Source organism: Gossypium hirsutum, chromosome A10 (genome assembly GCF_007990345.1).
Source record: "Gossypium hirsutum isolate 1008001.06 chromosome A10, Gossypium_hirsutum_v2.1, whole genome shotgun sequence".
Classification (NCBI taxonomy): Eukaryota; Viridiplantae; Streptophyta; class Magnoliopsida; order Malvales; family Malvaceae; genus Gossypium; species Gossypium hirsutum.
The window spans coordinates 113,833,584-113,846,278 of record NC_053433.1 but is presented as its reverse complement, the minus strand read 5'-3'; the positions used below and the strand labels follow the sequence as shown (position 1 = coordinate 113,846,278).

Here is a 12,695-nt window from a genome sequence, read left to right as displayed (position 1 = left end):
ACTAGATCTTATGGAATTATATTGATATTTGACGATACATTCCTTGCTAAAAAATCGATCCCTGTTTACCAACCATACATTGCCTAACCAAATTCAATTCTCTCTCGATATGTTCGTAAAAAAATCTGATTCGTGTTGATTCTTCCCCCAACTAACGAAGAGATCTTGGCAGTCTTCATCATCAAAGTGAAAAAAAATTTGCAGATACTGCAAACTAATTTTAAATGGTCATTATTTCACATAACTCCGACCCTTTATTTTTCTTGAAGTATCCGTATCAAACACCCATGTCTAACACAGACATACAGTATAACCCTAAAAAACCCCTCTAAATATATACCATGTCGAGCAAATATTCATATCCGACACGGATCAAAAATAAAAAAAAATTACATACTTTCAAAAATTAGAACCCTAGGCTTCTATCACCCCTTGAACTTTTTGCTTTTTCTCTTTCTTTTTCACAACCTTTTGAGGCGCTGTTTCAGCCCCATTTTCATTTTCCTTTATTTGTTCAATTCTTGCAAACACTGGCTTAGGTTGTGCCATCACTTGACCACCTTTTAGTCCACCCCACTTTGTTTTGCTCTGCGGTTATACACATTCGGTGTGGTTAATAAGACGATAAATTTATGCATATGTATTGAGAGAGAAAGGGGGAGTGTCTGTACCCAGTTTATGTTATCGAACTGGTCGTCGGAGTAGCCAAGCTGTGCATATATCTGCCTACATAAGCTAGGTGCGACCGGTGATAGAGCGATTGCTATAATCCTCATTGCTTCGAGTATGACCACAAGATCCTGCCCCAATATCGGAAAAGATATAAGCCTCTTAAATAAATCAGGATAGTGGCCATTGAATAGATGGTGTGCCGGGTCATGCAAAATCGTCACTTGGATTTAGATGGGAGTGTCAGTGCTTCAAAAAAAAGGAAAGTCGGTGCAACATGGTGCAAAATATATGTAAAGAAGTATAAAGAAGGTGGAAGCACCTTTGCTGCAGCTTCGGAAGCAGCACCGCCTTGCTTAAAAAGAGACCAAGGTTGATGCTTATCCATGTACAAGTTTCCAGCATTGCCGATCTCTAGCACGGCTTCACAAGCAGATGATAGGGACAGATTTTCATAATTGATACGAGCTTTTTCAACCTATATAAAGCATAAAAAACAGAAAGGCATCAGCAATTGACCTAATATACTGTTGAGCAGGGGGGAAAGGGAAAAAGAAGAAAAAAACGACCAAATCGACAAATCATGAGGGGCGGGGAAAATGGACAACTGATACTTGGAAGATCGGGAAAATCAAGAAACTTAGCAGGTGTTGATCTTAGAGCACACTACTTTGCATCACCATTACCAAAAAGTTACCGGAATTGTATCTCAGGGCAAAATTCTGTTAAACATTTGCTACTGCTAGGATTCGGGTGTTGGATATGGGTATATGTCCGACATAGGTATGCTCTTTTTTTTTGGTAAAATTACCTCTCTAGTCCCTCTCAATATCAATATTGAGCAAATTGGTCCCTCCTAAAAGAATTAGAGTAACATAGGCAACTACTACCTATTATTTGAGATACCTTATTAGATTTGTAATAACCTTACCAGCTCCTCAACGGTATCCTTAAAATCCTTTCCTTCAGCTGCGATAGATGAATCAACTACTAAAGTTGACTGGCAGTTCTTCTTAAGAAGTCCAAGAGTACGGTTGAGAAGATTTCCTGCGGGATAACAAATATAAAGAACGGAATAACAAAGTAGAATTGACTTAAACTACTCATAGTAACCGAAACATACCTATTGTGTTGGCAAGATGTGCATTGACAATATTAACAAAACGCTCTTCAGAATAATCTCCATCACTTCCAAATTCTACCTCCCTTAGGAAGAAGTACCGGACTGCATCAGCTCCAAATTTATTAACCAATTCATTTGGTTCGATTGTATTCCCTAATGACTTCCCCATCTTCATGCCATCCTATAATTTTCAAAATAAAAAGCATTGCTGCATGAAATAAAATTACGAATATGAGAGAAAAATATACATTTTAAAAGAAACCGCAGAAATGCAATGCTCAATCAGTTAACATCCTCCTTGGACGGATTATGGCACTTGGACCCTCAATTTCTTCCTTTCAAATCCACATACAAAAGCATTTGAGGTTCAAATTCTTTCTTTTCATCACTCCGTTAATTCGTTTCATCTATTTCAACTACCATAGTGCTCATAACTCAAACAGATTACAAAACTGGAAAACCCTAACAGTTCATGCACTTCTAAACTCAGATTTCATCCTAAAATTCCGAATTTTAGCAGCAAAAAGATAGCGTTATCATGAAATCTTAATGGTTTATAGTCATTTTTAAGCAAAATATAATGCAAAGTAAAGTAACAGATGTTGAATTCAAAAACAAGGCCTAATGCAGGCAAGTCTAAGCACAATATGAACCTTAGTTAGTGACGAGAGATTTGCTAGTAACTTGTCTAAATATTTATACCGACGTTCTATCACTTGAAGCTCTCATTTGAAGTTCTACTATTCAAATATCATGCACCAGTTTCAAACGGAAAACAATTGACTATGCTTCATAGTGTTAAAGTACCTTCGTCAAGAAACCATGGCCAAACACCATCTTCGGGAGACTCAATCCAGCAGACATTAGCATAGCCGGCCAGTAAACAGCATGAAAACGTAAAATATCCTACACAAAAAGAAAATGCCAAACTCGGCACAATTCAAAAAGGGGAACATAACTCATTCACTTTGAGCAATATTTTGGTGCATATGGCTACTTTGCCATGTGGATTAGTTTCATACCTTTCCAATCAAGTGCAATGAGGCAGGCCAACCCGAAGAAACAGCACTTTGTAAACTTATTTGCTCCTTATCCTCCAACAGAGCCGTTATATAGCTGTTTAAAACAAGTTTTTAAAATCCGTATTCAGCAAAAGTTTCCACAATGAGAAAACAAGAACATGTTGAGACACAAAAAAGTCCAGGTGGCATTCAAAGAAAGATGTAAAAAGCCTACTATAATTTCCTTTTCTATGAGAAAAGAACCATACCCGAGAAGTGCATCAAACCAAACGTATATAGTTTGCTTATTGTCATTGGGAACCGGAATACCCCATTCCACAGCTGCACGGGAAATCGAAAAATCTCTTAAGCCATTTTTTATCCAACCTTGGACCTGGAAAAGTTCATCACTAAGATGAATTGTCTAAATAATGAACATCATCGTATCACGTAAAGAAAAAGAATTCCACTTTGTTTCACCTCATTCAAACGGTAAGAAGGCTGAACAAAATCTGGATTTTGTTCCAAAATTTCTTCTAATGATTTTTGGTATTTCGACAATGCAAAGAAATAATTATCCTCTTTGCGAGGAACACATGGCTTTAGGTGCGTAGGACAACAATTATTTTCGAGCAGCTCTTTCTCATCCTGCACAATTTTACACCAATTATTTTTGAGGACCACCTTAGTTGCTATACATATATAGAAATCCAGTGTATAACCTTATACTCCTCGCAATTGACACAGTACAGTCCCTCATAGTCGGCTCGGTAAATGTCATCTTTAGCAAGAACTCTAGAATAAAATTCCTCAACGATTGCTTCATGTTTCGGATCAGTTGTACGAATGAATTTGTCGTAAGCTATATCTAACTGCAATCAAGAAAATACCGATGGTCATAACGGCATCAACACCTCAATTACTCAGCTAAAACGTAACCTCCTAAATTGGAAACATAAAAGAATTACATCTTTCCACAGCATTTTATAAGCTTGTGATATAACATCACAATGCTCTCTCGGACTGGAGCCACGAGCAGATGCTGCTGTAGCTATCTTCTCCCCGTGCTCATCCGTCCCAGTTATTAATATGACTCTCTTTCCCAAAAGCCTCTGCCACATATAATGAAAAAAAAAATTCAAAAGGGATCTTTGCAGCTCAACAAGAAGTGGTAAGAATGAAGCAAAATTATGGATTGCAAATCAAAAACTATGAACAAGACGATATCGATTGTAATGTAGCCACATCGGTTCTCAACAACTATACATCTTTAACCATTAAATTTTACTAAAAAATTAGAGGTGGATCCTTATGGTGGCCTACGAAGGCTTTGACCCCCAAAAATTTTTGGAAAATTTCATTTTCCCCTTGAAGTTTCTAGAAAATTTTAATTAAGCTCTCTTGAAATTTTTGAAAATTCTCATCAATCTCGCAAAAATTTATAAATTTTAATTAGACCCCAAATTCTTTTCAAAAAAAATTCTATTAAACTCCTTAACTTTTTGAAAATTTTACTAGGCCCCCAACTTAGGACCAAGATCCGCCACTGTAAAAAATACTCTTTTCTTTGATATCTAAAGTCCAAAAATCCACTCTTTGCTTAACAAAAACAATAATCAAACTAGTTTAGCCATTCTTCATGAAAAACTACAAAGCATAAGTACCAATTACATTATCAAAATTCTAAACTAGAACTAAATATATTCACAAAGAAACACCAACCTATGAGCAAAATATGTAAATTCCTAAGCTAAAAACTATACTTTTCATAAAAAGGAATTCATAGAAGTACCAAAAACTCAAAACCCATTGAAACTAAGGCACCATTTAAACAAATACCTGAAACCTGGCAATGGCATCAGCAGCAATAGTACTGTAAGCACTACCCATATGAGGAGGGGCATTGACATAATAAAGAGGAGTTGTAATAACAAAAGGTTCAGCCTTTTCACTAGCTTGGAAATTGCCTGAACAAGTACAAAGCAATGATCTTTTTGAAGAAATCAAGTGATTTTGAGGGAAGTAAAGACGATTTTTGAATTGGGTAGTCTTGAAATTGAAAAAATAGGATGGTTTTAATATACAAGAAAGGCTGCTTTGTATCGAACAGTTCATGTTCATCCTAGCTACTGCCATGTTTCTTCTTCAACTGTTAAGAAACAATAAAATTAGTATATTTTATTTTATGTATAAATTAAACCATAAACTGATTTGAGTTGCATTATTTTTCAAACAAAAATAAAAATCGAAACTTTTTTATTCGGCTGAAGAGGTTTTGGAGAAGAAAGAGGATAAGGGGAAGAAGAAAACACATAAAAGAAAGAAAATTCAATGGGTTGGGCTAATTTAAGTTTTTTATTGGGCTTAATGGGTTGGCTAAAAATTAGGGTTCTTCAAGGCATCATTCATGGAACTAAAATATGAGTTAATTGCATCATACATCCCTAAACTATAACCTTAAATTTAAATTGGTTTCTAAACTTTAAAATATTCCAATTACATTAATAAACTATTGAGGTTATATCAATTAGATCCTTTACTAAAATCACCAATTTAAATATTAAACGATATTTCAAATCTTATGTGGCATAATTTAAAATAAAACTTTTAAAGAAAATTGAATATTAAAAAATGGATGTAAAAATCTTATCGTTCACTCTCTCTCTCTCTTTTTTTTTTAGTTTTAGTTTTAAATTTTAAAAGTTATGTGGTGACATTTTAGTTTTATTTAAAATTTTTATTTTATATTATGCCATGTAATATTTGACATGTTATTTAATGGTTAATTAATATTTTTAATAATAAAAATGATTGATTAATATAATATTGATAGTTTACGGACGTAATTAGAACATTTTAAACTTTAAAGACTAATTTAAAATAAAGTTCATAGCTTAAGGATGTTTAGTACGATATTTGACATGAATGAAGGAGGTTGCTATTTTTATTTTTGTTGAATCGAAATAAGATGCCGATCTAATGCTATAAGAAGCTACATCTTCAATTTTCAATTCAATCGGTTGAAATTTTGAAATGTGTAAAATAGGTTGGAGGATTATTTTTAATAGTGCCAATGATGTCGTAACTAAATGGCTCTCGCTCTCAAACCACATTTAAATACACAAACTAACGAAATGCGTGGGCCTTTTTTCTTATGAAAATGATGACCCTGTCCGCGTGGAGATTTTGAATTCTGTTTGTAATGATATTGTCAATTTATATGATAAACTAAGAAGCACATAGCAAACGGGTCCATAGCTCAGTGGTAGAGCATTTGACTGCAGATCAAGAGGTCACCGGTTCGAACCCGGTTGGGCCCTCATTTTGTTTTATTTTTTTCCCACTTTTCAATCAATAGTTCTACACGTTCACTTTAGGGTTATATGGAAGTACTTTCTAAGGTTCATCTTTAGCACATTTATTTTTCATTTATTTTTAATTTTATGTAATTCTATATATAAAATTTTGATTAAATTCAATTCTCACAAATTATGATATTACATCATTTTAAGTTTATATATTATATACACAAATAATTATATTTATCTAATATAAAAATAATTTAATATATTTATTTCTTCAAATACGTATAATTGAATCAAATTAAATTTTATTTATATATTTAAAACACAATAAAAATACCATGTGTATAATTGAACAAAAATAAAATTCATGTATCAAATTGAACATTAAATCAAAATTCATATATAATTTTGAGATTTGTCTGTTTCTTTTACCATGTACTTTCCTTTCTTATCTTTTTATTATATACCCATTTTCACCCTTTATCCACAAAGACAAACTGTGCTATAGTAGACAATTTTTTATTCCAACTAAAGTAAAAAAAAACTGAAAGTACAAACCCTAATTAGCCATCTATTAGCAGAACTCAAAACAAAAACATAATCAAGCAAGCAGCTGGTACAAATACAAAATCCCAATGAAGTGATCAATGTCAAAGAAATTGGGAGTGGTGATTTTGAAAGGCTTCTTCCATAGAATAAATAATCCAATGCCTGCACTATCTCCTGAACTTCTCAATCTCAAAATGCATAGCAGCTATGGTGTATACAGTTCCTTTATGCCTGTAGATAAACATTAGCGAATATTCGACAATAAGTTTCAAGGACATTGAAATGGCAGAGGTTAGGCAACAGCTGTAACTCATTACATGGAGACCAAAGCTATGTTCTTCGAAGAACAAGAAAATCATGGCAAATGCTTTGATGTAGAACGTGGTAAGCCAGGTGCAACCCAAAGGTTCCATCAAATATCGTAAAGTTAAAACATGCATTGATTATGAAGAAGTTACCGGTGCAGAAAGTAATCCATGGAAAAATCGAATAATATAAGTTATAGTTCAACAAACAAGAAGTTTGAACCATGGGGACAATTAGTGAGAAATAAGCTCACCTGTCAAGGAGAAAGGAATACTCGACAGCGCCATGAAAAAGCATCTGAATCCTTAAGTTCCGTCTTTACTTTCTGGAGATAACGCTCCAAAGTATGTCCATGCTCATTTATGGTATCATCAGACAATGTATCTTCAGCTAGTCTGACTGCAGCCAGGTGAGAAAGTTGAAAGTTCTCTCCCACATGTTGCACTTTCCGTGCAGTTTCTTCCTCGCCAAGCATTACAAGAGAAACCAGCAAGGACTTCAGTTCCTGCTTTGCTCCAGCTGTTAGGGACATGCCTTTCAAATGTTCCACAAGAGCCATCTCCTCGCCCGGGCTGTAATGTAAACAAATGGTCTCAGCAAAATATATAAGATATAGCAAGGGAGAAGGGAGATCCTGATATTGAATTACAACATACCTTCCAGGACGAATTTTTCCTCTACTTCGCTGACGTCTGGTATCTCTTGCCCCGCTAGCTGTGGTTGAGGCAGTTGAAGCAGCAGAGCTTTTTCTTGTGCTGTTCATGCAAAAAGGAAACAGCATATTCAGACATGAACTGAGACACATTAAGAAAAAAGAAAAGAACAGCAAGCATAATAGGCAGTTGATGCATATCTATACGTAAAACACAAAATATGCAAAACACATACCCTTTTGTGTAGACACTCATTCCACTGAATGTACTACTAGCTTCTGAAGCAGTATCATCATCAAGATCATTTATCGACCTTTCCTCCGATTGCAGCTTTGCTGCAAGCAGCAACCTTCTCTGTCGAACAGCTAAATAGCGAGCCAAATATTTCCCCACTTTTTCAAGCCCTTCTTTATATTCATCTATTAGGCTGCTCGCACATTCAAGTGCTGCGTTTTTCACTACTGAGACTAAATCCTCTCTACTATGCAAAAAAGCAACCCTCAAAGCCTCTTCCCAGTCCCTTGCACTGATGAGCAAATTAATCCCACCATTAATATCCCCACAGTACTCCAAAGCAATCTTGGCAGCTTCTCCAGGTTTACCAAGGGCTTGGAGTTCTTCAGAAAGCTCATGAGCCAGTTGCAAAACCTCATTCTTTTCTAGCTTCATAAGCCCGGCTACTGTCAGCATGCCACTCCAATTACCACATTCACGATATGCCTTCAAAGCCTTTTGCAAATTGGTGCAACACAAGTAAGTGGCAGCAGCATCTTCAAAGCATTTTTCATCACTAAGACAATCTCCCCAAGCCTCAAGTACTTGCCCTCTTTTTGTATTATCAGTTATCAGCTGAAGTCCTAGAGGAAAAAGTTGAGGGTTTTTCTTCATAAGGTTCATGCAATCAAAGAAATGGCTGTCACCTGCGGATACAATGTGTTTGAGAGCCTTCTCAAACCTGTGCAGCCTAAGGTCAATATTATAGCGCATCAAGAGATCAGGCATACGTTCCAATTCCTGGAGAAAGGGAAGAAATTCCTTAGGGTCCCGCTGAGAGTTCAGAGCCACAATAGCTGCAAGGTTCAAATCATAAAGACCTAAAGCAGCTTCAAAGACAGCCTCTGGATCTGATAACCACAGTAGATGTTTTAGAGCTTCTTCAGCAGAAGGGCAATTTACTTGTCTTGGGTCGTCAGAACCTGATAACTCCATCTCCCGGATTACTTTTACCCTCTCCAAAGCCTCTTCAAGAGCAGGGGGATCACTACGAGCCAGAGTGGTCAAAATACAGAGCTCCCTTGCAGGACTTTCAGGTACTTGTTCATCAAGTGCCCTTCTTATGGCCAGAAGCACCAATGAGACCTTGTTATTTGCATCTAAACTAGCATCAGAACCCTTGAAATCATTAGTTAACAGATCCTTTTGCTCCTTGCAGCTAGGTGGAGAGAGAAACTTTTTGTAAAGTTTCTCCGTCACATTTTCATGTTTAATAGCACAAACAAAGTCAGTTATGTAACTCAAATTTTTGACCTGCTTGACAAACTCGGAAGCTAATTGAGTAAACACTTGCAACCCACAATAATCAACAATCACATTAAAATCAATCCTGTGCCGCCTAACCATAAGAAGTGCATCCCTAAAGCGTCTTTGGTTCAAAGCATTGACAATTGAGGCTAGCACCAATTTTCTTGGATAGATGCACTCCAGATTTCCACGATTTGTTTGCAATATAACAGCAGCTTCATCTCCATGCAAAACACCAACAATTTTGGCCCCTCTTTCCCAAATATTTATGAAGTTAATATTCTCCTCTTCCCTTCGTTTGTTACCAACATGGATAAAGTTTTCACATGTTAATTCAAGTTCTCCATGCAATATATCACCAATGTCAACAATAAAGAGCAAATCTTGTTTTGTTGCAAGGATCAAATGTGTGATTACATTGTCAGCTAAATTAGAGTAAAATGAGAAACTGCTGCAATTGCTGCATAATATTTTCCTACCGACGTGCAGCCTACCCATATCATCAAGACCAAAAAGCAAAAGCTTTGATGGTTCAGTAACACCAACTAGAACCACATTCATCCAGGGGCAAGATGAAGAAAACCTTAACTCATCATGTTTAAAATCGAGTTTGTTAATTCCCAACTTAGATGTATACTCAAAAACTTCTCCACCATCAAACTGAACAAAAGCTGAGCTTCTTTTAGCAGGATTGGGAGCAACACCGATTACAAGTCCTTCCAACAAATTTCGATATGGAACTTTTGCATGCCAACCAGAGCATGTCAGTAGACCTGGGACATTATCTTCAGAACAAGAGAGCTCGATCTCCTGCAAATAGAAACCAAGAAGCCTATCCTCATTTGAAGAGGGTTGGAAATAACAATTGCTGTGATTGAATCCATGATGAGAAACAGCAAGAAGCACGTGTGGATCCAGCCATATAAGATGTATAAAGGATCCCAATGGGGTTGCAGATGCACATGGTTCCACACTAATTTCTTTACCTTCTAGAGATTCCCAAGTGTCAGGTGTTGGAAGCTCTGCAACACACAGACAACCATTTGATAACAATGCAGCCAAGCGATTCTTACCATTCATGGAATAAAAAGCCACTTCCCGAACGGCACTTGGAAAATTAAGGCTGAATAAATACATAGGAGGTGGCATTAAGAACAAAGGAAGAGGGGTCACAAGTATCTTAGAGCCATCAATAACTAAAGCGTTTGATTCATCCGTGACAGCTGTAACCCAAAAGAACTTGTAAACTGTGACTTGTCCATCAAGAGACCAACAAATTAATTGCTGTGACTTTGTTGGATCCCACATGAATCTAACACCATCTTTCCTCGAGTATTTGATTTCATGCTTTAGATACCAATGATTGTTGCTGAAAAACCAGATCTTCACAGAATCATAATTTCCACATCTAACAACAGCTGCAAGAAGATCAGAACTGCAATTCCACTTCAGAAGTTCTACAGTTGCGTCAATTGGTTCACCAATGAGAAACGAGCTTCTTTCTAACCCATTTCTTTCAAAGAAAACTATTGATGGACCTTCGTTCTGTGCCTTCCTGTCACAAACGGCAGCAATCTTTGCTCCACTAGGCATCCAGTCCAGAATAGACCCCATTAATTCCTTTGGTTCAGAGGAAGCATGTACAGCTCCACCATCCCGTTCCCAGACTTTTAGCCTCTTACTCGAAGAATTCAACACCTCACTTAGAGTGGCAAAGTACTTCCCATCACCTCTCCATGTGATGGGGCTGCCAAACATTTCTCCAGATGGAAATTTTGGTTCACCTGAAACCAGTTTCCTATCAATAAAAAGCCAATATAATAGATAAAAGAAGCAAGACTTATGATGAAAAAATATCTATATTTTCGCTATCCGGCAAAAGCATAAAGAGAACAAGACACAGAAATTGAATGAAAATAAAAGTAAAAGGTAAAAAGAAATCAGAGAACAATGGAGAGAAGTCCTTACTTACGTCAACTCCATCGGGTTGGTCCTCCAAAGCAGTCTCGTACAACAAATCCCAATCATGAGTCATCACCAGTAGTTGCCCTAAGCCAGTAGTTACACCTAGCAAGTCTCCATCAGGACTAGGCGAAATGCACTTGACTCCACCTTCAACTCGACCAACAACTTCCGTTTCCTTTCCATCCACGTTATGCAGCAGTAACAGCCCATTAGAAGTGCCCACTATCAATGCTTCTTTCTCCATAAGAAAATCAAAGGAGGTAATGACATCCTCAGGCTCCAAATCCAATGGATCAATTTCTGCTTGTAAAGGACCTTTCGTCCATGCTCGCTCATTCTGAAAGATTTTATTGCCTCATGTCAGTGAGCACACATGCTACAAAAAGACCCCATTAAAAATACGAACAAAACATAAAAGCTGCATAATTAAGTACTTCATTTAATCAAAAGTTAATACTTAGAATCACCTTCCTAAACATTTCAGCAAACTTTTTCTCAGCTAAAAATAATTAAAAAAGATTCCAAATTATAACACCCTTGCTAGGTTAGAACCCTAACAAATTCCCATTTCACTTTATAAACTTGGTTATTTCCTTTGCCTACTTGCTTTTTTGCTTCCTCAAGTAAATGCTACTAAAAAGCTAAACAAAATAAATATATATATATACATCAAATATAATTAACATGTAATAATAATAATAACTAAAAGCATAATCTTTCTAGATAAAAGAGTGAAGTCATAAAATTTTGATTCAGTTAACCATATTTCTAAATTACAAAACTAAAAAGTACCCATGATTTATTGATATGACATTAAGTAACCAAACACACACAAAAAAAAAAGGGAAAAAGAGAGTAAAAAAAGGGGGGCATACTTGGAGAGAAGAAAGATGGAGTGTGTAAATAAGATTATACGAAGAAGCAAAGAAGAAGCGATTTCTTTCAATGTCATAAGCAGAGAACAGTAATACTTCGCCTTCTGATTGTAACTGAAGATTCGATGTAATCTCTGAATAAAGCTTCAGATTTTTCATTGTTCTTTTTTACTTGAAATTTCAAAGTCTGGAAAACCCTAGCGAAAAATTGAAGCCAATTAATATGGGAATTAAAAGGGGTTTTTGGGTTTGAGGTGACGAAGAAGGAGGAGATAGCTTGCACTGTAGTGTAGGCTATACAATAACCAAACCTAAATGAAGGGTTTTTAGTTTTGACTTATTTGCCCCATTTTTTTATGGGTTAATATGCAACTTGGTACTTTAACTATTCCTAGTTTGCACTGTAGTGTAGGCTATACAATAACCAAACCTAAATGGAGGGTTTTCGGTTTTGACTTATTTACCCCATTTTTTTATGGGTTAATATGCAACTTGGTACTTTAACTATTCCTCATTTTTCAATTTGGTATTTATAGTTTTTTTTCTCAATTTAGTATCTGTAAAACTATCAAACCAGTTTACCCCCAAGAAGTTATGAAAAATGACATGGATTAATGGACTAATTTGCAATTGACAGGTGAAAATTTGAGGTAAACTAATTGAAGAAATGATTCCTTAAGTAACAAATTAAAAAAAATCACAAATACTATAGATCGAGCATTTCATAT

At 35.9% G+C, this 12,695-nt stretch overlaps 2 protein-coding genes and 1 non-coding gene across 6 annotated transcripts; 1 reads left to right on the top strand and 2 right to left on the bottom strand.

Moving 5' to 3' along the window:
• Positions 1–187: 187 nt before the first annotated feature.
• LOC107897824 (methionine--tRNA ligase, chloroplastic/mitochondrial) lies at positions 188–5,123 on the bottom strand. Its single transcript, XM_016823406.2, has 12 exons — positions 4,633–5,123; positions 3,762–3,905; positions 3,516–3,665; positions 3,274–3,441; positions 3,063–3,187; positions 2,815–2,908; positions 2,600–2,698; positions 1,793–1,973; positions 1,601–1,716; positions 992–1,147; positions 672–800; positions 188–588 (listed from the first exon to the last, which is right to left on the bottom strand). Exons 1-12 carry the CDS (start codon positions 4,927–4,929, stop codon positions 415–417), a joined length of 1,833 nt encoding a protein of 610 aa, XP_016678895.1. The 5' UTR covers positions 4,930–5,123; the 3' UTR covers positions 188–414.
• A 918-nt stretch (positions 5,124–6,041) lies between these two features.
• TRNAC-GCA (transfer RNA cysteine (anticodon GCA)) lies at positions 6,042–6,113 on the top strand. The gene has a single exon. It is a non-coding gene; the product is annotated as a tRNA-Cys (tRNA).
• Positions 6,114–6,601: 488 nt separating this feature from the next.
• Positions 6,602–12,280, bottom strand: LOC107897823 (elongator complex protein 1). 4 transcript variants are annotated; one of them, XM_016823403.2, is made up of 6 exons: positions 11,968–12,278; positions 11,096–11,429; positions 7,842–10,911; positions 7,610–7,708; positions 7,207–7,525; positions 6,602–6,878 (listed from the first exon to the last, which is right to left on the bottom strand). In XM_016823403.2, the coding sequence occupies exons 1-5, from the start codon at positions 12,124–12,126 to the stop codon at positions 7,210–7,212; spliced, it is 3,978 nt and encodes a 1,325-aa protein (XP_016678892.2). In that variant the 5' UTR covers positions 12,127–12,278; the 3' UTR covers positions 6,602–6,878; positions 7,207–7,209. The 4 variants fall into 4 exon arrangements, with proteins under 4 accessions (XP_016678892.2, XP_040934077.1, XP_016678893.2 ...); XM_041078143.1 differs by having other exon boundaries at positions 11,096–11,468; positions 11,968–12,104; XM_016823404.2 differs by lacking the exon at positions 11,968–12,278 and having other exon boundaries at positions 11,100–11,239.
• Between the last annotated feature and the right edge of the window lie 415 nt (positions 12,281–12,695).

Excerpts from the sequence above, each read along its gene's own strand:
- LOC107897824 (XM_016823406.2), bottom strand. The coding sequence starts at position 4,929 with ATGGCAGTAGCTAGGATGAACATGAACTGTTCGATACAAAGCAGCCTT. Across the intron at positions 3,188-3,273 it reads CTTCTTACCGTTTGAATGAG|GTCCAAGGTTGGATAAAAAA; the intron begins GTGAAACAAAGT and ends GAACTTTTCCAG. Across the intron at positions 2,909-3,062 it reads TGGTTTGATGCACTTCTCGG|CTATATAACGGCTCTGTTGG; the intron begins GTATGGTTCTTT and ends TGTTTTAAACAG.
- LOC107897823 (XM_041078142.1), bottom strand. The coding sequence starts at position 12,126 with ATGAAAAATCTGAAGCTTTATTCAGAGATTACATCGAATCTTCAGTTA. Across the intron at positions 10,912-11,095 it reads ACCCGATGGAGTTGACGTAA|GTGAACCAAAATTTCCATCT; the intron begins GTAAGGACTTCT and ends AACTGGTTTCAG. Across the intron at positions 7,526-7,609 it reads GGAAAAATTCGTCCTGGAAG|CCCGGGCGAGGAGATGGCTC; the intron begins GTATGTTGTAAT and ends TTTACATTACAG.